The 24889-nt window shown below is 43.7% G+C and overlaps 3 protein-coding genes across 4 annotated transcripts; 1 reads left to right on the top strand and 2 right to left on the bottom strand.

Moving 5' to 3' along the window:
• The first annotated feature begins 1580 nt into the window (after nucleotides 1–1580).
• Nucleotides 1581–6586, top strand: eif6 (eukaryotic translation initiation factor 6). 2 transcript variants are annotated; one of them, XM_085275323.1, is made up of 7 exons: nucleotides 1581–1663; nucleotides 1922–2060; nucleotides 2911–2996; nucleotides 3142–3317; nucleotides 5383–5559; nucleotides 5640–5824; nucleotides 6017–6586. In XM_085275323.1, exons 1-7 carry the CDS (start codon nucleotides 1636–1638, stop codon nucleotides 6024–6026), a joined length of 801 nt encoding a protein of 266 aa, XP_085131449.1. In that variant the 5' UTR covers nucleotides 1581–1635; the 3' UTR covers nucleotides 6027–6586. The 2 variants fall into 2 exon arrangements, with proteins under 2 accessions (XP_085131449.1, XP_085131450.1); XM_085275324.1 differs by having other exon boundaries at nucleotides 1587–1663; nucleotides 1911–2060.
• Nucleotides 6587–10227: 3641 nt separating this feature from the next.
• On the bottom strand, nucleotides 10228–17984 carry map1lc3a (microtubule-associated protein 1 light chain 3 alpha). Its single transcript, XM_085275325.1, has 4 exons — nucleotides 17809–17984; nucleotides 14753–14808; nucleotides 13762–13868; nucleotides 10228–11789 (listed from the first exon to the last, which is right to left on the bottom strand). Exons 1-4 carry the CDS (start codon nucleotides 17846–17848, stop codon nucleotides 11624–11626), a joined length of 369 nt encoding a protein of 122 aa, XP_085131451.1. The 5' UTR covers nucleotides 17849–17984; the 3' UTR covers nucleotides 10228–11623.
• Nucleotides 17985–19813: 1829 nt separating this feature from the next.
• Nucleotides 19814–23932, bottom strand: dynlrb1 (dynein, light chain, roadblock-type 1). Its single transcript, XM_085275694.1, has 5 exons — nucleotides 23929–23932; nucleotides 23292–23446; nucleotides 22921–22996; nucleotides 21220–21387; nucleotides 19814–20481 (listed from the first exon to the last, which is right to left on the bottom strand). Exons 1-5 carry the CDS (start codon nucleotides 23930–23932, stop codon nucleotides 20438–20440), a joined length of 447 nt encoding a protein of 148 aa, XP_085131820.1. The 3' UTR covers nucleotides 19814–20437.
• Nucleotides 23933–24889: the final 957 nt, after the last annotated feature.

The raw sequence follows: 24889 nt of genomic DNA, 5'->3' as shown, positions 1-24889 counted from the left end.
CCGCCCTGGTAACCCACCCCACACCCATCTCTACCAACCTGCTGCTGTGACGTCACGCAGGTGGTGAGCTAATGGAAGTGTCACCAAAACAAGACGTCACGCGGAGAGGCCGACGTGATAGGCTGAGAGAGCAAACCACGGCGCAGCACGAGGACGGAGGAGGAGGAGGATGGCGGTTGCTATGCAGGTTGTTGAGGAAGAAAAAACAGTTTAAAGATTTTTTTTCATGTTGCCTCCTCCTGTGCTCGTGCACGCGCTCGCAGGCACAGAGACATGGTGTAAAAACCTGCTGGAAAAATAACTAAATAACTTAGAAGGCAGAACACCTTCATTTCAGATCATCCAGAACAGCACAGATTATTAATATGAAATTAAAAAAACAAACCTGAATGTGTAATAATTTAGTGTCAGAAATGAATTCATAATTGACATGATTTTGTTTCTGTATAAAAACAGCTGCTCATCATGGGATGGGAAGAAGGGTCCACACTAAACACTGACTCTGCATACATTTCATTTAAATGACAATAAAGTTCTTTTTAAAAAAGACAATCATGATTATTCTTTTGATATCTCAGAGATGTAGCAGAAACAATCTAGATTTAAAAGTGAAGCAGCAAAGTGTCTGAAACATAGAATTTGTGCCACCGACAAAACTTTAGCCCAAGACTGTTTAACCACAGAGCCTCGCTCTGCGTGAGGCACAGTGACAGTATGAGACAGTAACAGAGGTAATAATTATCATTTTAATACCACACTTATTATTTTGAATGTATCTTTCGGTGTAGTTTTGCATTTAATTTTGCAGTTTTCTGCATTTATTCCAGTTTTACATCATTAGTGTATTGTAGCTTTACACGACTAAAACTTCTCAGGACTTTATTTAATGTATTTAACGAATGATGGCATGTATGTGTATGTATATATATGTATGCGTGTATGCGGAAATATGTGTGTGTATGTATGTACGCATGCATACATGTATATATACATATGTATGCATGTGCGTGTATGTTTGCAGGTGTATGTATAACTTGTACATATCTTTCTTGTGTAAATGTAAATTTGTCTGTGATTGTGTAAATACTTACGCTATTGTGTACTTCCCACACATAGAGAAATGCCAAACAGCCTTTCATTGTTCTTGTAACAGTGACAATGAAAGCTATTCTATTCTGTTCTATTCTAAAAGTAATGGGTAAAAGTCAAACTAGGGTCAAAGGTCAGAAACTAGCAATATTTATAAAGCAACAGATAATTTCATGCTTTGCATTGGGACCATAATAAAATGAATCGTCACTTTCAAAAACAATGAATAAAATAAATAAATAATTTATTGTGTTTATTATTAACAAACAGCAGTTTGTGGACGTTCGGGAACGAAAAGAGACACGTCAGTGTTTTTGGACGGACTTTATGAATGAGACATAAAATAAAAAAATTAAAACGAAACAATAAAAAAATATTTGAATCCAGCTTGACAGTAAATAAAAACAAAGATATATTAAGATTTTTAAAGAGGGAACCGCTGTTTGTTTTAAAAGTGAAAAAAAAAACATGTGTTACGTCTTACGTCACCACGTTAACCCCGAAGCGGAAGTGAACACGTGGGGTTGAGGCACGGCACCACATCGCATGTTTGGAGGCCACGAGTCTGTTTCAGGTGATTTCTCCTCTTTTCACGTAAATTTTACCAAGTTATTGAAGAACTGACGTCACGGCGTGTGACGTTTAGGGTGTCCAGTGATTTTAAAAACGTTTTAATGAGACCGTTTCCGGTCTGAAAGCTAACCTGAGGGAAAGTAGCCGGTTAGTTAGCCAGTTAGCTGGTTGTCAGCGCTCGTAAATATCCAGGTAAACAGACAGACAGGTGTGACTTCGGGCTATAAACCGTCACTGCTGGTTTTCAGGTGTTTCACAGGTAAATCATCCACCTCTTCCTCCGTCTTCATCATGGCTGTGAGAGCCGCCTTTGAGAAAAACAACGAGATAGGCTGCTTCGCCAAACTGACCAACACGTACTGCCTGGTGGCCATCGGCGGCTCCGAGAACTTCTACAGGTGAGTTCACCTTTGAACAAGCACCACACTTTGATAACTTTGAGGTGAAGTTGGGACCCAAAGTTACAGCCAGATGTCATCAAGGTGCGTCACATTCCTCAGCCTTTATATAACGAGCTGTGTTTCCTGCTACCGGAGTCAGTCCAGGTGATCCGGTCTCAGTCAGCTGTGTTATAATAATAAACTTAATAATCTCCATCCATCACCACTTTGGTAAACACCTAGGCGTTCCCTGGCTCCGCCCCCAGGCCTCCTCCCTGTAGAACGCCTCACCTGGCTCCTTTCAATGAGGAGGAACAGCGGCTCTACTCCGAGTCCCTGACCGTGTGACAGTGTGATTCTTTCAGTCACTACCCAGAACCTGTAGGTGAGGGTGGAGGTGTAGATCTACCACCAATTCAACAGCTTCACTTTCACACTCAGGTCTCTGTTCACCAGAACAGACCGGTACAGCATCCACGTCACTGCTAACGCTGCGTCAGTCCATCTGTCATCTCCCACTCCTCCCTCCTCTCACTTGTGAAGAACCTGAAATATTTAAGCTCCTCCAGTTGGGGCAGTAACTCCTTCCCGGAATGGGCACTCCGCCCTTTTCTTGCTGAGGACTGTGGCTTCAGACTTGGAGGTGCTGATTCTCATTTCTGTTGCTTCAGACTCTGCAGCTAACGCTCCAGTGTGAGCTGGAGGCCACCAACAGAGCCACAGCATCTGCAAAAAGCAGAGATGAAAGTCCAACAAAGTGGAAGCCTCGTGGCTACTGATGGTGATCACTGATATCAGTGTTTCACTTGGTTCTTGTTGACGTATATTTTCCTCGTCTGTTGGAAGTAATCTGATGTTGTGTGTTCAGTGTGTTTGAAGGGGAGCTGTCAGAAACCATCCCAGTGGTTCACGCTTCCATAGCAGGCTGTCGCATCATCGGGAGGATGTGTGTGGGTGAGTAAAGCTGGATAAATGTGTGCAGTGTATGCATCCCTCACAACACACCACTGCCTGCCTTCATCTTTAAACATGGCCGTCGCACTCCTCTGTGCTCGGACCGCTGCAGTCAGACTCACTCGACTCGTTCCCGTTTGTTCAGGAAATCGTCACGGCCTCCTGGTTCCCAACAACACGACAGACCAGGAGCTGCAGCACATCAGAAACTGCCTCCCAGACACCGTGAGGATCCAGAGAGTCGAGGAGAGGCTGTCCGCGCTTGGTAACGTCATCGCCTGCAATGACTACGTCGCGCTGGTCCATCCCGACCTTGACAGGGTGAGACAATCAAACGCGCCCCATCCCTCGGCTGTTCTGAGGGTTACATCGTTTTGTTTGGCTGGAATAATTCACGTTTTACTTAAATTAGTGAAGTAAAATATGAAACTCTTCTGTACTCGCCTGTGAAGCTTCTAACAACCTCATTCAGTTCACTCAGATATTTTTTTCAAGCTGTTTCGGTTTAATGTTTCAGGCTGTGCATTTACTCTACAGACACTGTATTCAAAATATTCTTCAGCTCATCCTCTTCCTTAAAGGTCACCACCTGCCACACTGCAGCAGGTTTAGTTCACTAAATGATTTTTCCAATTAGAATTAAAGCTTAAATAAATTCATTTAACTCTTTTTAAAATTTCACTAATTTTTCCAACTTGGAGGACAATCGTCATTTCAGTCCTGACCAAAATAGTCGAGCAGATGTTCATTTGAGAAAAAAAAACACTTTATTGAAATTTAGCTGAGTCAGAGGTTCTTAGTTAACAGCCAGGCAGCTGGAAGTCCCGCCTCCCACAGCCCAGTCTGTGCACAAGCATCTTCCTCTGTTTCATATCGAGGATCCTCGTTTGGCTCTGAGCAGATTTCACAAGAAAGAGTCCAAAGTTTCCAAACCGGAAGGTTTCAGCTGAGGAGGGAGGCCAGGAGGAGGGGGAGGCCAGGAGGAGGGGGAGGCCAGGAGGAGGGGGAGGCCAGGAGGAGAGGGAGGCCAGGAGGAGAGGGAGGCCAGGAGGAGAGGGAGGCCAGGAGGAGGGGGAGGCCAGGAGGAGAGGGAGGCCAGGAGGAGAGGGAGGCCAGGAGGAGGGAGACCAGGAGGACACCCGCCGTTTTTTATCTTTCCTCTGGGTTTGCATCATCGATTGAAGATGACAGTGTGCCGTTATCACTGTGTGCTGTTTGGTCTTTGTGTCCTGCCACACTGAGTGAAATTGAGTGGAGACTGACTCAGAGTCTGAACTCTGTCAGAGCTTCAGACACCGTCAGAAACCGTCACATTTACTGAGGTCTGCAGCAGCGGTCCCCGGGCCCCGCCCCCTCTGTGAGTCGTTTGGTGCCGACCCGCGAGAGTTGAGAGGTGTGAGATTTATGGGTTTCAGGGTTTTTATCGTTAACTCGGTTTCCCTGGGTCTTTTCCCGTGTTGTCTTATTTTGAAAGAAATATTCACATGTTACCATAGCGACCAGAGAGCATTAAGGGGCAGAGAGGAGGATGTTACCCTCAGTGTTGTTGGTGCGTTTCAGGAGGGCGCTGCTAATAAAGTTACACAGTGTTTATTATTATATTTACAGAATACCACAGCTCTTGTCTCGGTCGTATCATTTTGTTTTGTTGTAATTATCCGCGACACCTTCAAGGCCGGTCCGTGAAAATATTGTCTGACATTAAACTGTCTGTGGCTCAAAGGTTGGGGACCGCTGCTGTACATCCTGTAGTTTGGTTTCTGGAGGGCGGACGTCTGCGCTGTAAATAAAGCGTGAGAGTGAGACATCTGAGGCATGTGACCTGAAACTCTGGCTCGTGCTTTCTCAGCCGGCTCAGTGCAGGAGCTGTGTCACGGTCCTCGCTGACGTCTCGCCGTATTTGTCCCCGTGCAACTTCATCCACTTCCCAAAAATGAAAATCAGTTGAGGAATCAACACTTGGACACTGGAGGTGATCCACTTCCTGTTGCAGAGGCGCAAGTACAAGGGTACATAACAGGACCTAAAAAATGTCTCAAGAGAGGCCTGATTTATCAGATAGTGTGAAACAGGTTTGCCTTGTTTTTAGCCGCCTGATGGGGTGTAATGTGCTACAGCTGCCAGAAGGTGGAGGTAATGCACCTGAAAGCTGCTTGTATGCTGCTCACACTGTGTGTTTGTACAGAGAGAGATTCAATAATGGCGCACTGAGGTCATTGAAAAAACCAAAGAGGACGACAGCCAGCGTTTTATGTCAAACATTAAATTAAAGCTTGAGAGCGAACAGCGCCGTGTTTGTGTGTGGTGGAAGTGAATACAACAATCTGTGGCTGTGAGAGCAGTATGGTTTTCCCCGGGTTCATGCTGACACTCACTCTGTTCCCAGGAGACAGAGGAGATCCTGGCGGACACGCTGAAGGTGGAGGTTTTCCGTCAGACGATAGCGGAGCAGGTCCTCGTCGGCTCGTACTGCGCGTTCAGCAACCAGGGAGGCCTCGTCCACCCGAAGACGTCGATAGAAGATCAGGACGAGCTGTCGTCGCTGCTGCAGGTGCCCCTGGTGGTGAGTGCAGCCCGCACGCCGTCACGTGAACTCGACGGTACGAGACGCATTGTAATTTTTGTGACCGGCTTCCTGTTCAGGCGGGCACGGTGAACCGGGGCAGCGAGGTCATCGCGGCGGGGATGGTGGTCAACGACTGGAGCGCGTTCTGCGGCCTGGACACAACCAGCACGGAGCTGTCGGTCATCGAGAGCGTGTTCAGACTCGGTGACACGGCGCAGCCCTCCGCCATCGCCACCAGCATGAGGGACTCGCTGATCGACAGGTAACGCACAAACACACCTGTACTCACACGACAGCGAGGGCTGGTCCTGCGCGCTTGAAGCAGGATCACTGCCTGCAGCTGTTCCTGCCTCTGAGGGACAGTAACTCTGATTCTGGAGCTCGCAGGTGGAAATGAGGTGACGTGTAAACCTTGTAGTCTGACCTTCCTCCTCTCTGCTCTGTTTCCCATCAGCATGGCGTAGACCCGCCTCCCGTTTGCCATCGAGGAGCTCTGCTGCCTGAAGCTCTGCCGCCGGACTTCATTTCTGCACTTCAAACTTCTCCTTCCACACAACACGACTCCCTTTAACTCCAACAGCCTCCTTCTGTTTCTCCTTTCGTACTTCCAACACCTTTTCCCGGGTAGAGTAAAACATCCTGGCAGCTGAAACGGTTTCACAGGACCGGGGACGGGCAGAGAGGGAAATAATGCAGAAATAATAACCCTGTGGTTACACAGTGACGATGTGCACCTGTGCTGGATGTGATTATTGACCCTGATGCTTCAGGTACAGAACGGCTCGATTAGTCTCTTAAAGTCAGTCAGAACACATTTGTATGACGTGTTTCTGTGCACTTACTCTGAAATGATTTCTGGCGGTAACGATGAGAGCGCAGTGTAATTAGCAAACACAGGAAACGCTCCTGCAGAGATGGATGTTCTTCCTCAGACTGTGTGACGAGACAAACTAGACACAGAGGAAGTTTCTTAATGTCTTGTGTGTCTTGTATAAAAAATAAAGCCCATCATCTTTTTATCTGTTTGCTGCTTTTTCTGTTTCTCCTTTCAAAAACTCACAGTGAGGATTAATAATAATAATAATAATAATAATAATAATAATTGACCTCACAGCTGCAAAACCTCCATAAGAGGTTTGTAGGAAGCCGGAGATGATGTGCAGCTCCTGGAGTGCATGAAAGTGAAGATTGTTTTAGAGGGCAAAGGTCCAAGAAGTCAAAGCTTTTCCCTCTAAAACGAATCTGGTGACCCTCAGGAGGGACTCCACCCTCAGTTTGGACAAAATTGTCTAACAGGAAATGAGGGCGAGATTTTATTTCTGCACAATGATTGCTTCTGTTTTTTTAATACTTGGACTCACTACAACACACGAAGGTTTCTCAACAATGTTTGCAGATTTTTTTCTTTCCTTCTCTAAAGTTTTCAGGAGTTTCGGTGAATTCTGACCTGAGGTGTTTACACCTGCAGCAGCAGACTGTCCAGCCTGAACCCTCAGAGCAGCTCGTTGTTCTATGATACGTTTCTGTTTTGTAGAGGTTCACACATTCACCTGATTCAATCCCAGGAGGAGCATCTGGTGTAAAAATCTGCTGCATCAAACATGGAGCCCCCTGCTGTGGTGACCCTTTCTAATGAAGCCATGCACAGCATTCCCTTTATAATATGAAAACTGTGAGTGGGAGGACCTCGAAGTGCAGACAGGTTAGTTTTTCCCAGCTTTTTTGAGCCTCTGGGAATGTTCACAGTATGAGGCCAAATTCTGACTCGGGTGGGAACTTCCCTCTGTACAGAGCCCCCCCTGCAGGCTTAATGGTGACATCTTGAGCAGTTTATTATCATTATCAGTAGTTTGCTGTTACTTAGAGATGATGTGTTTTCCCCACTCGTCTCTTTAGTTGTTGTGCAGATGGTTTCATGAGGTTTGTACCTGCAGCTCATCTGTGAGAGGATGAATATTACAAACACTTTTTCAGCCAAACAAAATGTTTCGGACGATTCTGTTGCATCACTCCTAAAGGTGTCAGGTTTCTTGAAGTTCATCTGACGATGTCAGTGTTTCACCGAAGCTGCTCTGAAGTCAAACGTAAGTGGTCCTAATGAGCACCATGACATCACAGCTGTGTCGATGGAAGATGTAAATAGGGCTGGGCTATATCATACCGTTCACGGTAATACCGGTGTAATTTTGGGCAACGATAGGAAAATGAAATATCGCGATAGAATATGGGTAAAAAGCGCATGCGCAGTGCCTTTGTTTACATACGCACATTGCGGCGACGCAGAATGAGAAGAGCGAAAGCGGATCATTGAATGAAACTTTTTTTATTTTATTTTTTTATTAGTAATATAAACATACAAACAAAATGCACCATATATTACAGATTCAGAGAACAGATATTTCTTACATATTAGCAACTTTCATACATAGTGAAAATAAAATATAAAGATGGGGTCACATAATTTAACAGGTTATTAACTCACTAAATCAAAATCTCCCATAAAGGAAACAAAAAAAGCAGCCTTTTTCTTTTTAACTAAAGTCAAAGATTTAACCAACAAGTTTAAGTCGTTTTTCCAGTAAGCTTCGTAAAATGAAACGGATGAACCAAAACTGGTTTGTAAAAGTGCTGCAGCTTCACTGGTGTGGAACTGGTTTAGCTTTCGTCCGTCAGATACACAAAGAAACACTATTTTTGGTAGCGCATGCTAGCGGGCCGGTATTACCGTATTGTTTGGAAAATACGGCGCACTTAAAATCAATCCTTTGATTTTTCTGAAAGTCGACAGAGCCCCTTATAATCCCGTGTGCCTTATGTATGAACTCTGGTTGTGTTTACTGACCTGGAAACGATTTTATGTGCACGGCGCTCGAAAATCTGTCAAATGTTTCAGTACGACTTTGCTGAGCTACGAAGCCGCACCGCTTGATGGATTGTCGGAGCGTTACGGCTATCGTAGGCGGAGTGATACGTACTGCGCTTAAACATAATATTACCGTATTGTGTGTGTATAACCTCTTTTTAAGTTTTGTGCATATTATACATGGTTATGCTGAGGATGTGTCGGCCAGTTTCCACTGAAATGCCTTTTGGTTAAACTGTCAGCGAGGAATTTGCAGTGTTACATTTTTATATAACTTTAATGGACATAAAAAACAGCTGCTTGTTTAAGTGAAAATACATTGATGGGTTTTTTTTGCACTAATAAAGTTGTGGAGTTGTAAAGTATTTTGTCTGGTGTCAATTATATTGTCAGTTATATCGTTATCGCAAATTTTTAAATGTATATCGTGATAAATATTTTTGGTCATATCGCCCTGCTCTAGATGTAAACATCGCTTTAAAGGAGGCTCTGAAGTGAGGAGGGCACCACAGCGACTCATCTGCCTCCACCTCCTCCTGTCTCAGCTCATTCATCGCAATGACCCTCTGCATGTCCTCCTTCACTACATCCACGAACCTCCTCTGAACAGCTCCACCCTCTCCAAACCATCACAGCAGGTCTCACCACCATCTTCTAAACCTTCCTTTTCACTCTTGTTCCTCTCCTTCTGTCACAAATAACCCCTGATACTTTTGTGGACTTTTCTTTGGCTTTTAGAAATCTGGTACAAAGCAAAGACAGCACATCTCTCCTGTCTGAGCTCAGCTGCTTTGACTGACTGTAAAATAGACAATATGTGTTTTAAAGCCTCAGTTCCATTATATACCACAGGGTCGCTCTGCTGTTGTCCCCAGACTCTGGAATGGTCCAACAATTAAGTCAAAGCAGGTGGAAACAGGTGTTGAGGAACTTAAAATGACAGAAGTGAAACATGGTTTTTGTCCTTTGTGGATGTTTTCTTGAGGATGGGTGGGAGTCAGACGTGTCAGGATTACTTGACTATTAAGGGTAACTTTCCACAGCTGTGACAGGTTTAATTATAAACGGTGCTTCTGTGTAAATAGTCAGTGGCTGCTGAGCCAGGAGACAAGAACAGAGCTTCACGAGATGAAGTGAACTGTAAAAATCAGACAAAGGATGTAAAAAGTAGAGTTCAGTGTCTGACGAAGGAGTGGAGGATGAGTAGTCCTGCTGATTCCAAACCAGAGTCAGAGTAAACACAGTCAGACGACAGAGTACTGATGTTTCTGCCAGAAAGCAAAGAAAACTTCTCAGGCTACTTCAGGTGAAACACAGACTTCACAGCACGAAAGCAGCGAGATGGTTTCAACACCCGCACAAGACGAGCCTCCAAACTTCTGCACCAAAGTGACGAGACCAGAACTGAACTTTGAGATGAGTCAGCACAGGCTGGAACAAAGCAGGGAGGTGCAGCATGTTATCAGACACTGCTGCTGGACGAGCCGCAGTCCTCGGCCTGAAAGCTGCACGTAGCGGTGACACTGATCCAAAGCACGCAGCCGAGTCGACCCTTCAGTCGCTGGATCTAGTACGATGGAGACAACCCAGGACCTGCAGGCGAGTTCTCCCACCTGAGAAACTGATGCACAACTATCGCACAAACCTTTGAAGGGGGGTCGTCTCATCATTTATTGCTACAGTCAGGTCCACAGTTTGGTGTCCAAAAACAGTTTCTATAGTCTTGCCTCTGAACACCATCGCAGTCAGCAGACGTCTGAAAGTGACTTCACACAACAAAGCAGAAAAAAGCCGAGTCATCATTTTAAAGGCAACTTTTTATTTATTTATTGGCAAATAATTTGAATTAGGTTGTAGCAACGCATCTATGTACACCCTCAGTACAGTGACAACGTCAGAAAGCCTAAAGAAACACACACTCTGTAATACAGCTCGATTATACGATCCTTTAAACGAACACGGGTCTTTTTTTTTTTTCAGTTTCAAACATATTTTCACTTACTTTCAGTTTTTGGTTTGGGAGACATCAAAAAGGACTAAATGGAAACAATACAATCACATCCAGAGCTTAAAATCAACAAACATTTATAAAAAAAAAAAGGAAAGTAAAACATGCAGGTTCGTAGTGCAGAACTTTTTTTGTCAGTGAATTCCTGTTAAAGACGGAAACGAGGAGCAGATACAAAAAGAGAGTTGTTATACAGCAATTACTAAAAAAACCTACACCAAGTCTTTTTTTATATATTTGTATTAATCGATGTGCAAAAGAAGCTCATTCAGATCCTACATTAAATACATTTATTATGTGAATGCTACCGTGGTGTTCTTACAGGGAGGAGGCGCCGCCGCAGCGCCTCAGCGTGTCAAAATAAAAGCATAACAGCCTCCCGCCGTGTCGTCCCTCCCGTCAAACACACCCTACTCCGAGTGTCTTCGGGACCTCGCGCCGTTGTGCTTACGGGGTCGTGAATGAAGACAGACGATATGAACGGCGAGTGTTTTTCAGCGTTAGTGTCAGGAGAAATATTGCACATGGAAAATTACTGTGAATGCTAACAGCTCGATGAGGATCACAGTAATCTTGAGCCCGATTGTCAGCCGATGGTTGGCCAGCGGCGGCGCGCTGAGCTTCGGCTGACAGGAAACAAACTGGGAGCTACAAACACAAACGAAACTACGTTTCAAACAACAAAAAAACAGATTCAAAATGAGTTTAAAAAGGAAAAAATGAAACTTCTCAGACTCTAATCTTCTAGCTTACACATCTGCTGATGCACTGATCAGCTTTGACTCCTTCAGGCTACACCCTGACCTCCGCCTGCCTGGTTTCAAGTTTGATACGTGTGTAGCGTAACGGAGGAAAAACCGATCGGTTAATCAATCACGCATCATCGAGACATCGTTTAAAAACTTCTTTATCACTAGTCGGTTTGTGTCACCCTTTCAAAATAAGAGAACTCAGCCTGTGGGGGGCCAACAGAAGAAGGGAGGAAAATCCGATCGGATTTTTTTTTGAAGGAGACACAGGATATTCTCTGGGTTTCGGAGCTACTGGCTGACCAAAGTGAAGAAGGTGCTCGACTACGACAGAGAGAAAGAGAGGGGGGTGGGGGAGAAAAGGCGCTGCTGGAGGCGGAGTTTCTGGTCGTCCGCCCTTTCTTCTCTCACAGCACCCGAGGACGTCCCCGCTCTCCCTCCCTAGCAGCGGCCGAAGGTCTCCTGCGAGGCGTAGACCATGTAGAGGAAGCCGTCCTCGTCTCTCTCCTGCTCGTAGATCTCAGAGATGGACGTAGACACCGACACCATGCTGTGCTGGTTGACCAGCAGGAAGAAGGCCTGCGTGGGGTTCAGCTGCAGTCGGCGCCTGGAGGAGGGAGAAGTGGAAAATTTATCCACCCATCACTTCACTTTTTAGGGTCAAGCTGGAGATAAGATCAGTTATCTGAACTCCTGCAACTGACATATCCTTCAGCCCTGCAGTGGGTCACAGAGGTGTAACCAGTGGGTGTGGCTTCACCTCTGCAGCAGGAATAGAAGTGAAACTGGGAGATGAAATGATCTCTGCGGGTTTTCCAACACTCGACTGTTTTTTCCAGCTGTGGCAGCGCCTCCTCCTGCTGCTGTTTCATAGAGACTGAGGGTTCAGAGGGTCGTACTACGGAGCGCGGTTAATGGCTCGCTGAGCGGTGCTGAGGTCAGAGATTTGTTTCATGAAAGCGGCTCTCCTTTCACCTGGCTAAATCACCATGGTAACTGATGCTGTTCATAGTTTGGGTTCCTGACATGATGTACGAGGCCCCGCCGTATAAAACGTCTACATTCTTGCCTCTGAATGACACGACCACAGCCGCCGGGCATAAAGCGCACACTTTAATCCCCGCCTTCCTCTCCCATCCGCTCGGCTCAAAATAAAGAGCGCCTAAAATCACTTAGAATTGATTGAGAAGTCGATCACGTGAGTCCTGAGAAGGTCCAGGATGAGCGAGCGCATTTTTCTAAAGGTCTTACATCGGCCGCCCGGCTCTCTGCGTATTGATTTTAATATCCTTTTATGTTCGTTTAGAGCTTTTAATCAACAAGCAGCAGCCGATTCACCGAAGGCTGAACCACAGATCACTTTCACCATCGATTCATCCGCTGATTATTTTTAAGATTTATTTTGTCCATAAAAGTCTCCAGTTAGTGAATTATTACTCAAACTTGCTGGTTATCATTTCCAAGACTCTTTAATCAAAAAACCTGCACATACTGAGTCTGCATCAGGAGCAGCTTCACACATCTGAGCTGCAGGTAATCAGCTGTTATCTCTTATCTGTGGCTTCTGGCTCTTTGATGAACCCATCTGACACTTCTGACTTTGTTCTGCTCGGTCCTTCGCACAGCTTCGCATCACACCACATCGTTTCACCAGCAGAGCTTTTAGGCTGCAGACTCTTATTTTGAAAATTAACAGGCTATATGCTGTTCCTGTGTTGGACCTGTCGTCATCTGCGGGGCTTCGGGCAGCACAACATTACAGTGAAATGAAGAGCCGTTGTTTCCTGAGCAGAGTCTCAGAGGAGATCGTCGAGGACCTCCCCGCTGCACCAAACCCCTACAGCGCCCCCCTTGGGTGGTGGGCCCACTGGGGTGCACCAAGCCTTCTTTAGGCTAAGCCCAGCTGTGGCTCTAGGGTGAGATCCTGGTGACCTTGTCCTGGGTGGAGTACACTGCACGCTTGATATTTTAGTCATCACAGGATCTCACACCGAGGCTGAGACAAACGTGTGCTGAGCACTGAACTGAACCCTGCTTCATTACAGAAACTCTGACGGAGCTTTTTCTAAACACTGAGGATGTTGAATCGAGGAACACTTCTGCATTATCATTTTTCACCTCCCTCCTCTTTCATTTTCCACCCTCAGCCTTCACTTTAGAGGCCAACACTTTCATCTTGTACAAACTCCAGCACGCTGACCATCTGTAAATCCACTGATGCACGACGGACCTACAGCTAATTCACTCTTATGGCTGATTGACATTAAAAAGATCTTATTTCTGCCTCCTCAGCATTTGGATGATAATTATTACCAGTGGCCTCACAAACCACAGATATATTATGGTTTATTATATGTCTTTACTGCTGGACTGTAAATTTTTTAATTTATTGGCCCATTATTCTGTGAACAGAATGAGCCTCTCCTCCTCATCAGGCAAACTGAACTGTGCCAGATCCACCGACCTGAAACTGCAGTAAATGTATTTTAAACACTACAGACTACAATGCACGCTCACTGACAGCTGCACACATGGCAGCTAATAACCTGCAGTGCTGATGCTGGTGCAGCTCTGCTTACCTGATGATTTTGACCAGCTCGCTCATGTTGACGTGGTCCGGTACCAGGAACTTGGTCTTGTCCAAAACGGGTAACTGTTTCTCTCCCTTATACCGTTCAATGATCACCTGCAGGCACAAAGCACACAGACGAGTGTCACTAAGACAAAACCTGCCCTACAAACATAGACTGTATACAAAAGATGCACACGGCCACCATGAAGTCTCTGATTGGTTTAAGTTCTGCTCTGTAGGCTTGATTTTAGCATTTTAGCTGCTGCCATGTTCTTTAAAACTACACATGACCGTATTTGAACTGAACCTCAGACTTCTTCTAGTCTAAGCATGTCGGACATTTTAACGTGTTCTTTCTAATGGCCAGCAGAGGGCGACTCCCCTGTTTGTCGCGCTTGCTAGCCTCAAGTCTGTCTAAAGAAAACACAATGTTCATTTTGTAAACAACAGTTGCACTTTGCTTGCAGACAGTAAAGACGGAAAACACTCTGCTTTAAAGTTTCAGAAATAGGACTCAACAACAGGTCACATGACGTTAATCATGTCCATCTTTTATGTACAGTCTGTGGTTGAAACCTGATTTTCTGGCTTTTTTCCTGCTGTATGGAAATATAACGGCACACAAATGTGTAACTACAGAGGGAGTCTGTGAGCTGTAAGACTTTGAGGTAATTATTTAAAGTCACATCTGAAATTTTAGCTCACAAAGACAAAATTTACAAAACTTGATTTCAGATTAAAACCTGTTCTGGGAAATATGATCTAAATCTTTAAATATAATCTCTGACTGGAAGACATTTTTAGTACAAGGTCAACTGTGGACCGAAGCATCACATCGATCGCTCTGAAGTGAAGACTGGTTTGATTCGCTGCTTTCAGACACTGCACCCTCTGCTTCCTGCACTCCGGTAACCTCCGGTTCATCCCAGTGGAATCATCTTTATTTCCACTAACAAAGCTCAGTGAAGTGTGGTGTGATTCAGTGTGAAGCAGCTTACGGGGATCTTGTTGGGGTGCTGCTCGCGGATCTGCTGGACCTCTTTGCACCGGTCAGCTGTGGAGAAAAGACACAAATGGTCACAAAAACAAAGTTCATTTCTTGTTCAGTCGAACCAGGAACCATCCTCGCTCTTATTTTGAAAGTCCAGCCAATAACAACCAGCTAACTCTGACTTCATGTCTGCTTCCCTACAGTGAGGCTGGACATGTGGGTGTTGCCTCGAGTCCTGTAATCAGACAGACTCCAGCTCTACCAGCTGGTGATGGCAGCCATCCGTCACCTCTGTAGGGTCAGTTTAACCAGAACCTGCTTCATGTGCCGCTGCGCTGAGCTCACCAAGGATACTGTGGCCATGATGGTGAGTTCATCAGCGGGGCAGCTGGTTCCTGCTCTGTTGTGCTCCAGGATTCTCCTGGCTCAGTATGAGCTTTTATGAATGCACTGCACACATAAGCACGAATTCATTTATTATCTAATAGAATGTGACTTTGTGGAAAACACTGGATATTTTCATTATCTGTATTATTTAAAGTTCTCTCCTCTCCAGATGGAGACTGAGTTTGTGTTTTGTCAGAAAATCCACAAGACGTGACAAATGTTGCGTTCCAGATGAGGGAAAAATGGAACCGCAGCTCTACAAGGCTACAAGTTTGTGTCCTCGCTGCATCCCTGTTGTGTACTCTAACCTCCTGCTTCCTCGCCATATTGTAACGTTTCATTTCTAGTGTGATGTGTGAATGCATTCAGAGATCACAGAGCTGTTTAGTGCAGTGCAGAGAGCCATTCCCCCACACAGCTGCAACAATTAGTCAGTGAACAACACAGTTGTCAACTGGGAGACAACGAACCAGCGACTGAAAGATCATTTTAGTCGGTTTTCAGGTAAAGACCACTTAAAGCTTCTTAAAAGTGATGAAAAAAAAATGACATGAGAGTAAACTAGGTGTAGTCAGAGAGGATCTGTTTAACCACGTGGTTAATTAGCATCAGTCTCTTTGGCTTCTTCTTTCACATTAAGTCTCTTTTATTTTCAAGGCAGAGCTCTGGTGTTTGCATCTCTTCACAGCTTTGCATATTATTATGTTAAACGTCTCCTTTAATGCCCACAGGCTTTCCTTTCAGTACCCATTTCAAGCTTTGCAATGTTTTTTTTTCTTTTTTTACTGCCTCACTATCTAATTTTACAGCATGCTGCCCTCTCTGAACCTCCTACTGGCCTATTTCAGAAAAACTGCTTTTCCTTTTTCAAATACCGGCCGGGTTCAAAGCTCAGGTGGCTCAGAGCAGCAGCAGCTGAGTGTGAATGGCTCCTTTGTTTCAGTGTGGAGGTGTTTATTGGAAGCCAGCTACAGTCCTGCTCCAGGTTCTGCAAGATCACCTGTCTTTAGTTTGAATGTAAATATTCGTCCTCACTTGGCTCCTGGAGAGAGTCACACCTCCCACCTCTAAGATCAGGCTTCGCATTTTCCTTTCTGATCAGTTTTATGAAGTTAGGGCTGGATCAGGTGACCCCGAACGATCAGCCTCGACTATACTTTTCACGTCCACGAGGACACAAGTGCAAAAAATTTTGGTATCAGACGGTGATAGTTGATTTTTTGTGATCGTGAAGACTCGTCCACAGAGAATTTGCATTACAATGCACCAACTACCATGCACCCCAGGCAGCGGCACAACAGGAATAATTACTCAGCCGTTGTGCTTCCAGCTGTGTCGGCAACTGAATACAAACCAAGGCTGAAGTCTGTCTTTATTAATCACATCTTCTTCTTTCTTCGTCTACCATCAAATTTCAGGAAGAGGATGCTGAAATAATGATACATCCTTTTCTTAATGGCTAGCAGAGGGCGACTCATCTGGTTGCAGATTTGCAGAGGTTCATGGGAAAACGGCCTGCTCCCTTGCTGTGACCTCAGTAAACTCTTTCCTGTTGATAGGCTCAATCCAAACAAGATGGCGACGGGGCAAATGCTCAGCTCAGGGCTTCATAACAGGAATATATGATGCTGCAGTCGCGACGCCCGTCTTCAGTAATGTTTACACTGAAATCTTAGTCGTCCGAGAGCGACTCTTTAATGACGCGTTTAAATATTTGCTGAGTGACTTTTTTGAAAACATTATTGTATCTGCTGCAATGAACAGATGACTGGCTGTTCTCTCTTCTGTGGTTTGCTTTGCCTTCCATCAAAAGGTGGAGGCAGATGGCTGCTTCTCCCTGAGAATGGTATCTTCCTGTTAAATGGGTGTTCATTCTCCCCACTGTCGCCATGTGCAGTTCACAGGAGATCCTCTGATTGTTGGGGTTCTGGGGGTGTTTACCCTAACATGAACTGGTGCTATATGAATAAAAGTGAACTGGAAAGCGTATTATAGTAACTCCAAGTGTGGTAAACATGTCCCCTGTTGTGTAACACTTCTGTAATGTGTGTCAGTGTGACACAATTCAAACAGCTGCTAAACAAACAGCACGCACAGGTCTACGAGAGCGGCTGAAAGCAGGTTATAAGCACAGAGCAGAAGGCGGTGAATGCAGCGTTTCTTGCATCTCTGCTTCTCTGTAAATGGAAAGATTATGCAACGAGCCGGACTCCGGGCTCCTCCCTGCCCGGCTCTGGGGGGCTGTCTCTCGACCTCATATTTCAACATAAATCGCTGAACACGTGTGTTGGGATAATGTGTCAGCACATGTTGTTTTTCCTTTCAGCAAACACAGACCAGTGAGGTGATCCGGCCGTGTAAACGGAGGCCTAGCTGGCTGCGAGCTAGCCGGACAGTGACCCAGATGGCCCTTTAACACCTCTCGGCCCGGAGGCTGCTGCCTCACACAGTAAAAACGGGATTTTCACCTTTGATTCGCGAGTAAAGAAATACTCTGTTAGCCTACCCACCCTAGCTCCCGGACACTTGTAGCAGCTACAGTAACACAGCACCGACACCCTTTCACTGCACTTTAAATACAAAGAGCTGAGCTAGGCGGCTAACGGGCTAGCAGCTCAGCGGCTGTTTGCAGGCACTTAAGCCAGCTAAATAACACCTTTCCCGGGGCTTTCTTACCAAATGTCCTCCTTTGTTTGAAGGGTCTGTCGGACGGCATCTCGGTCCCGGTTATTAAACAGTTATACACAAATGAATAACGCAGTAGTTACAGCCAACAGCGCAGGTCCGTCTCTTCGGTTCGAGTCTCTGGTTCGTCTGAAGCCAAAACAGCTCCGGACAAACAAAGACAGTAAACCGAGCCTCTGACGTCACCCGCTGCATTTAAAGGGGACGTGCATCGATCCCTGAACCCAGAGAGCAGCTTTGCATTCACGTTAACAGAAGTGCAAAGTTTAACTAGTTATACAAACCAGCCCGTGATTCACACGGTGGTTTAGAGTTTAACGCGACACAGCAGTGTTTTCATTTTGTACTGAGAGGAAATGACGAAAGGTTCGTGAATCAGCTGTAATGTCAGGCTGTGTTTTGCTTCAGCAGGGGCGTTCCTAGGTTTGTTTTAGAGGAGGTGGGGGGATGGGGTGTCTCAGTGATCTCTGATGGTTTTGTTTGTGTTCATTGACATTTTCATATACTTTTCATCAGCTGTGTTGATTTTATCCATTATTCTCCATCTATGATGATCTTCATCTCGTTGTGATTATGACTATTTTGTGTTCACTCGCTGTTATTTTTGGATGTTTTTTACTTTGTTTATACTTTGTTCCTTTGATGACTGTTTATAAAGAGAATTAACGAGATATGTGCTGTAGTGGAACGTAACTCGAGTACTTTACTAAAGTTTTAAAAGTTAGAATATAAAACCCCAATTAAACAATAAAATAAAATTGAATAAAACGTAAATTTGAAATAAAGAATGCAATCATTTGCAGATCTCATAAACTCGTACTTTATTCGTCCATGGGAGATGAGCAATGAAAGGCTGGGAAAGTGAGTGGTACTAAAAACACAGCTGGAGGAATATTTAGCATGTCTGTGAGTCACTGGCAATAGATCAGTAATATGTTTGGGTATAAAACAGCATTTAGGGAGGCAGAGGTTTACCTGCAACAGAAACTGCATCATAAAAACGTGGAACATTTTCAGAATGTTGCTCCTGATGTAACATTTGAAAACACTGAATATCTCCTCATCTAGAATACATGATATCACTGAAAGATTCTGAGAATCTGGAGAAATCTTTGTGTGTGAGGAACAAGGCTCGGAACATTTTTTCAGTTAAACCATATGACATGTTTTCTATCTTCTATTGTACAGAAAAAATGGGTTTGTTAGATCTGCAAATCATTGGATTTTAGTTTCCCAGATTTTCTGGAACTGAGGTCATGGTTGAAGTCAAAATATTTCTATTATGTTGCTTTTGACTTTTCTTCCGTTATATTTTAGACGCAAATATTTTACTTTGTACTGTGTACAAAGCAGTGTGTAAGAAACGAATCTTGTAGCTGAGGATGATTTTAAAGCGATGCACAAAAAAATGAAAGGACTGTGAAATGTGAAAATGATTGCTTTTAGCAAACGCATCAGCTGAAACCTACCAGCTGACTCTGCAGTTCTTCTCTGCAGTGATCTGTCAGACATGAAGACTGAAACACGGCCTCAGAGTCCTGAAATCAAATCTTTGGCAGAACAACAGCAGCAGACTTTTAACTTCCAGAGGTTGAAAAAAGCTTTTTTTAAACTCTTGTTTTGAGGCACATCGAAGCATTTTTAAACCAGATGTAATTGCTGACTCTACACATGCACTCATGTCCTGTTATTTTCAATAATGATTCAAAATTAGTGTCCCTCCTACATTGTAACCCTAACACCAAGCATCATTCAGCTGCTGTTTTTCTGCTGGGTTGTTTTTGGATGTTTTTCCTTGAGGTGACACGTCGACCTCTTTTTGTCTCCTGAATGTGTAACCAAGCAACTGGATGATATTTCAAGTAGTTTTATCTGCTTCCTCCTTTTTACCAAAACACTCAAATGAAGCACTCTTAGCTGATGATAGATGCACGAGTCTCTTATTGAACAAGAAAAAAAACAACCCAAAAACCAGTAACGAGACAAAGACACAGGACAGTTTTCAATTGTTATATTTCTTAATTGTTACAAATGAACAAACTTGACGCAAGAGCAGGGACGTGTTTGTAGTGTCGCTCTCTGCTCACAGGTGAAATACTGCTCCTTAACATTTTAACCATCAAAACAATAAATAACAATCTGCAGTTTTCCTTTAAGGTGAGCTAAATAAAACAAAGCACGTCCTTCGTTCTGCCTCGTATACTGGACCTGCAGACCAGCGTGCTCTGCTCCAGTCATGTGTCTGTGACTTCACTGGTTACTCATGTATTGGCGTGCACGTCTGGCTGCTTGCTACACATGAAATAAACGGTGACATGAGACGCGCGTGCACGTAAACACACACACACACACACACACACACACACACACACACACACACACACACACACACAGAGGAGCTGGAATGCTAAAACATGGAAAAAACACACAACCCAAAAATCCTCTGCAGGCCGACTGACCGTCCTCGGGATCACACATCCTGACCTTACAACCTTACTTCCCATGAAAAAGCTTCTGCTAAACACAAATTTTGATTTAATGAAAAAAAAAAAAGAAAAACTGGGCCGTTTAGATGAGAGTGATAAAGCGAGCGAACAGCCAGACGTCAGCTCCTTCATCTTCAATCTGATGGATTCTGGATGACGATGAGGAAAAAGTCTTTATCTGTTAAGAAAAAGGCAAAAAAATTAAACGACTTCAGGAACAAAAGCATCTTAAATGTTCACATCCAGCCTTTTTAGCCAGGAAATAATCTGAATAATGGGCATTTTAATATTTTAAAATGTAGAGTTTTAATAAAAACAGCTGATCTCGAGTTTTACTAAACTGCTGCTGCAGCTGTAAAATAATCTTCACGGCCAGATGCCGACCTCTCTGGACTTGAGAAGTTTAGAAAAAAATCCTGCCCATTTCTGGTTCACATGGCAGGTGGCAAAACACAATTCTTATGGAAAGTTATGTAAACAGATAAAAGGCATCGTTTGAATGCCCGACTTTCCCCCAGAGGAGGAAACTTGTTTCCCAAAAGCAGCGACTGCAGGGCTGAAAGATGAAACCGACACTGAAGAGCCACAAATTGCAGCTCACGTCCACCAGAGGCTCCAGCATTGAGTCATCCCGATACGAAAACCACTTCTATGGATAACTGTGGATTATAACAGCTGAACGGGGGCTGAATTTTTCTTATAACACTTCCATTTGGACACCAGTAAGACTCAAAATTAGGGCTGTGGCCTCTTTGACAGACAGGTAGATGGTGGCTGTCTGCTAGGCTTCAGCTCAGCTAATGGGAGCGTGTTTGAGCCTTTTGAAGCATTTATAAGTCAGGTTAACTGGAATAACAGCGTTTCATTTTTGGTGAATGGAATTCATTTAGCAGTAATTCCCAGCAGATGCTCTCACCTGGAGCGATCATGATCTCGTTCTTCTTGGAGCGCACGCGCATGAAGGTGAGGTCGTTCTGGGGGTCGATGTCTCGGATGGTGCTCCTGGCCTTCATCACCAGCTGGTGGATCAGCCCGGCGTACTGCACCGTGCTCGAGTTGTCCAGAGTCGACTTGATGGGGATTCCTGAAGGGAAAACATTTATGAGATGGACATTCACACGTGGACCCAGTAACCACATCACACCTTACTTTACTGGTTCTCTGCTGCTGAAACTGAAGCGTGACAGTAAAATAGATCTCAATTACTCAAAAAAAAAAAAAAATTTATTAAAAATGGGACGAAGAAGGAAAATACTTTTGTCTTCGGTAACATTTTGTCCTGTCAAGTTACAGGTAAAGTATTTAAATTCATAATTTGATGGGATTCCAGCTTTATTATGTACCAAGGAAAATGTAAGTGTGGTAAATTAAAGGAACTGGGGTGAATAAAAACCAGCAGACAAAAACAAACACATCATCAATAATAACGTCATTTCACAGAGTGAAAAACGTGCATGTGAAAGTTCATGTATGAAACAAGCATTCCTGGTTTTTATGGGATTGTCACAGCTCGAAGGATTGTTTTCCACGAATGACAATTATGTTTTCCTTATAAACTAAATGTTGTTTAACTTGTTATTGATCAGGTAGTGAAACAATAATCAATATGTGGAAGGTTTATTTTTAGTATTCGTGAAGATGAGTGAATGCTGCTGCAGCACTAAGGATGCTTCTCGGGTTTATTTTGCACTCTATGTGATGATTACTGTAGTGTCTGCAGACGTTGTGATGTTATTATCAACATACTTTAGGTTGTGCTGCTTTTAACATATGAAGGCAGTTTATTCAGGACAGAGCAGTGCACCATGTTTCAAGGTGCTGAGAACATTATTTAAATGTTTGAATTGAGTCTTTTACTCATCAGTGTGATAAAATCAGTCCCAGAAAGGTCTCTGCCAGTGGCCTCTGTCTCCATGCTGGGGGTCTCGGTCTGTGAGGGAGTTTCCTCCTCCTCACTTTGTTTCTTTCACTGTTCACTTCTGTTTTCTTGGGTTTGTATAAACTGATCATGAATCGGCTTCCCACACACGGCAGTGAGATTGCTCCTTTTTATCTCTACAGCCTACATGTGTTTGCTCAGCACAAACGGGTCATGTGACGGCACAACAACAAAACACAATGAGACAGAGAGGAGGAGGAAGAGGAGGAGCAGGAGGACCCTGTTTGTAAAGGGATGTCTACTTTCTGAGGAAACACTCTGAAACTAAGTATCACGATCTGATACTGACACTGGTACCGATATATCAATATTTGGATCGATCCAGGGTCAGTCGGCTGTTTCAGGTGTAACGGGAGGGGAGGAGCCAGAGATAACACGTGCAGGGAGCAGGTTAGGACAGGGTCACACGGTCTGTTACCATGGTAACCGATTAGGGAAGGGTCACAGTGTCTTATCATGGTAACCGACTATAAATTTAAGTTAGGTTTTATTTTTCCCGATAGAGACCTAAAGTTTGCCTCAGTTTTAACAAACCCGGAGTTTATTAAACCTGAGTTCTGGATCAGACCCCGGAGGACTTATAGTTGCTAAACACACGGTGGCAGTCACAATAAGAAACACGCAAAGAGCGGAAAGGTCTTTAAAAGAGGGGATGAAATGACATCATTGTCGTCTCACCCTCTGAATTGGCGACGATGATTCCTTGAACCCCTTTCTGGCCCTGAATCCTCTTCAGGGTTTCTTCTACTTCAGCCTGAGGGACGGAGACAACAGTGATTAGTCATTTCATGTGAGCTGATAAACGGATTTAAATCGTTTAACACCGCAACAAACACAGAATTAAAATAATCTCCCAGCGAGCGCGTTTAAAGGTAACACAAAGGGAGAAACGGTTAAAAATAAACCGACAACGCCCGACTAGCAAAAGCAAGCTAGCTTCAGTTAGCAATTTATTAAATTCCGTCCTGTAAAACTGATAAATTACAGTATGATGGCCAAATATGTGAACAGTTTCACCAGATAATTGTCAAACTGTCCTCTTATCCTACCATTTTCGTTTTTTTGTGGAGAAATTCGTGCCAAAAAACCCTCTCAAAGCTCTGCAAACTAGCAGGCAGCACTCCGGTTTTGTTGACGGCAAGCGAAGAAGAAGAACCTCCGGGGCAACTGCTACGTTTACTGTCCAAACCGAAGAGTCGGATTTCTCAACTATGTTTTTCACGGGCTCTTTTATTCCATTTCGCCTCGATAAATTCCATTTTTAAGCCCTTGTTTTTCTTTGTCATATAAAAATAACATTAAAAAAGTGGGACGGTCTGCATCGATACCATAAAAAAATCACACTGTTTAGTCACTTCGGTTAAAAACATAGCATGTGATTTCAAAGTACCGGGGCATCCCAGGTTAGATAAAACCGTAAAGTCACGCGGTTCTGATGACTCTGGTTAAGAAATACAGACAAGATAAAGCCTCTAATTCAAAATCATAATACAATAAAACAACAGAATAACTGTGATAATAAACTAACGAAACTAAACGCATTCGCAGTGCAGAAATGTCCTGTGTGAGAGACATGTTACTGATTTATTTCTAATTAATTAAATAATTGTTACCGTACTGTAGTTCAGTGCTAAAAAAACAAAAAAACAAAAAAGGAGAAACATAGGTTATAGAATTGTACTGTACTCATATTTTTCTCACTTATTTTCATTAATTTAATCTCAGAGCGTCAGATTTAGTAAAGTTTAAACAGCAGATGATAATAAGCTGATAATAATAATAAGATAATAAACACATTAAATATTATATCATATATACTGCATATACAGTATTTTAGAGCGCTTTATAAACATGGGCTCAAAATGTATTAATTAATAAAGTAAAACTTGCACTTTAGTTTTTAATGTGGTAAAAACTACATATTCATATCCCTGTAAAATGTCGTGCAGTTCAACAAAAAAAGTATAATCTAGTAGGAAAACTCTGGAAAACTCTTTTATTCTATTTTATTTATTTATTTCTGAATGGTTTGCATATCATTGGTGGGCGCGGCCACCCTGTTTACAAAATGACAGCGTAAAGTGAGACCTGAGCAGCCAAGACTGGACCGGAAGCTCACAGAAGTAAAACCAACAGGAACGCGATGGACGAGAGTTTTAGTAGAAAATGAGAAAAGGAACTTTAAAAAGGCTTTTTGAGACCTTTGGAGCAAAGTCATCAAACACTTTAAGCATTTTCAACAGATTTGACTGGTGTTGTTATTCATGCCTTTATATAAAACAGCAGATCACTATTATTAAAAAACTAACTAGATAAATAAAGATAGATGTGGAAAACATTTTTATAACCAAAAACGATTTTGTGACGTATGCTCTCCATACAATAAAACCCACAAAGTTTAAAAGTGACACTGGAGCCAATAAAACGGAACTAAAACTAAACAGTTCAGACAATAAAAACTAAACTGAAACAATGAAATTTAACTGAAACTAAACCGACTTTAAAGAAAAGTCAAAACAGAATAAAAAACACTGAAATTATGAAAAGAAACACCTCTAATAAATCCGGCTGTAGTTCACACACTGAGCGCACACCTCACAGGAAACGTGACACACTGTATCCCACACAGAAGCTTTTCTCTTTGAAA

The sequence above is a fragment of the Mchenga conophoros genome, linkage group LG5 (assembly GCF_057382185.1).
Source record: "Mchenga conophoros isolate Kocher_MC1m ecotype Shallow Benthic linkage group LG5, M_conophoros_male_GT1.1, whole genome shotgun sequence".
In the NCBI taxonomy this organism is placed as follows: domain Eukaryota; kingdom Metazoa; phylum Chordata; class Actinopteri; order Cichliformes; family Cichlidae; genus Mchenga; species Mchenga conophoros.
Note: the sequence above shows the minus strand (reverse complement) of the source record. Positions and strands in the feature narration are given on the sequence as shown.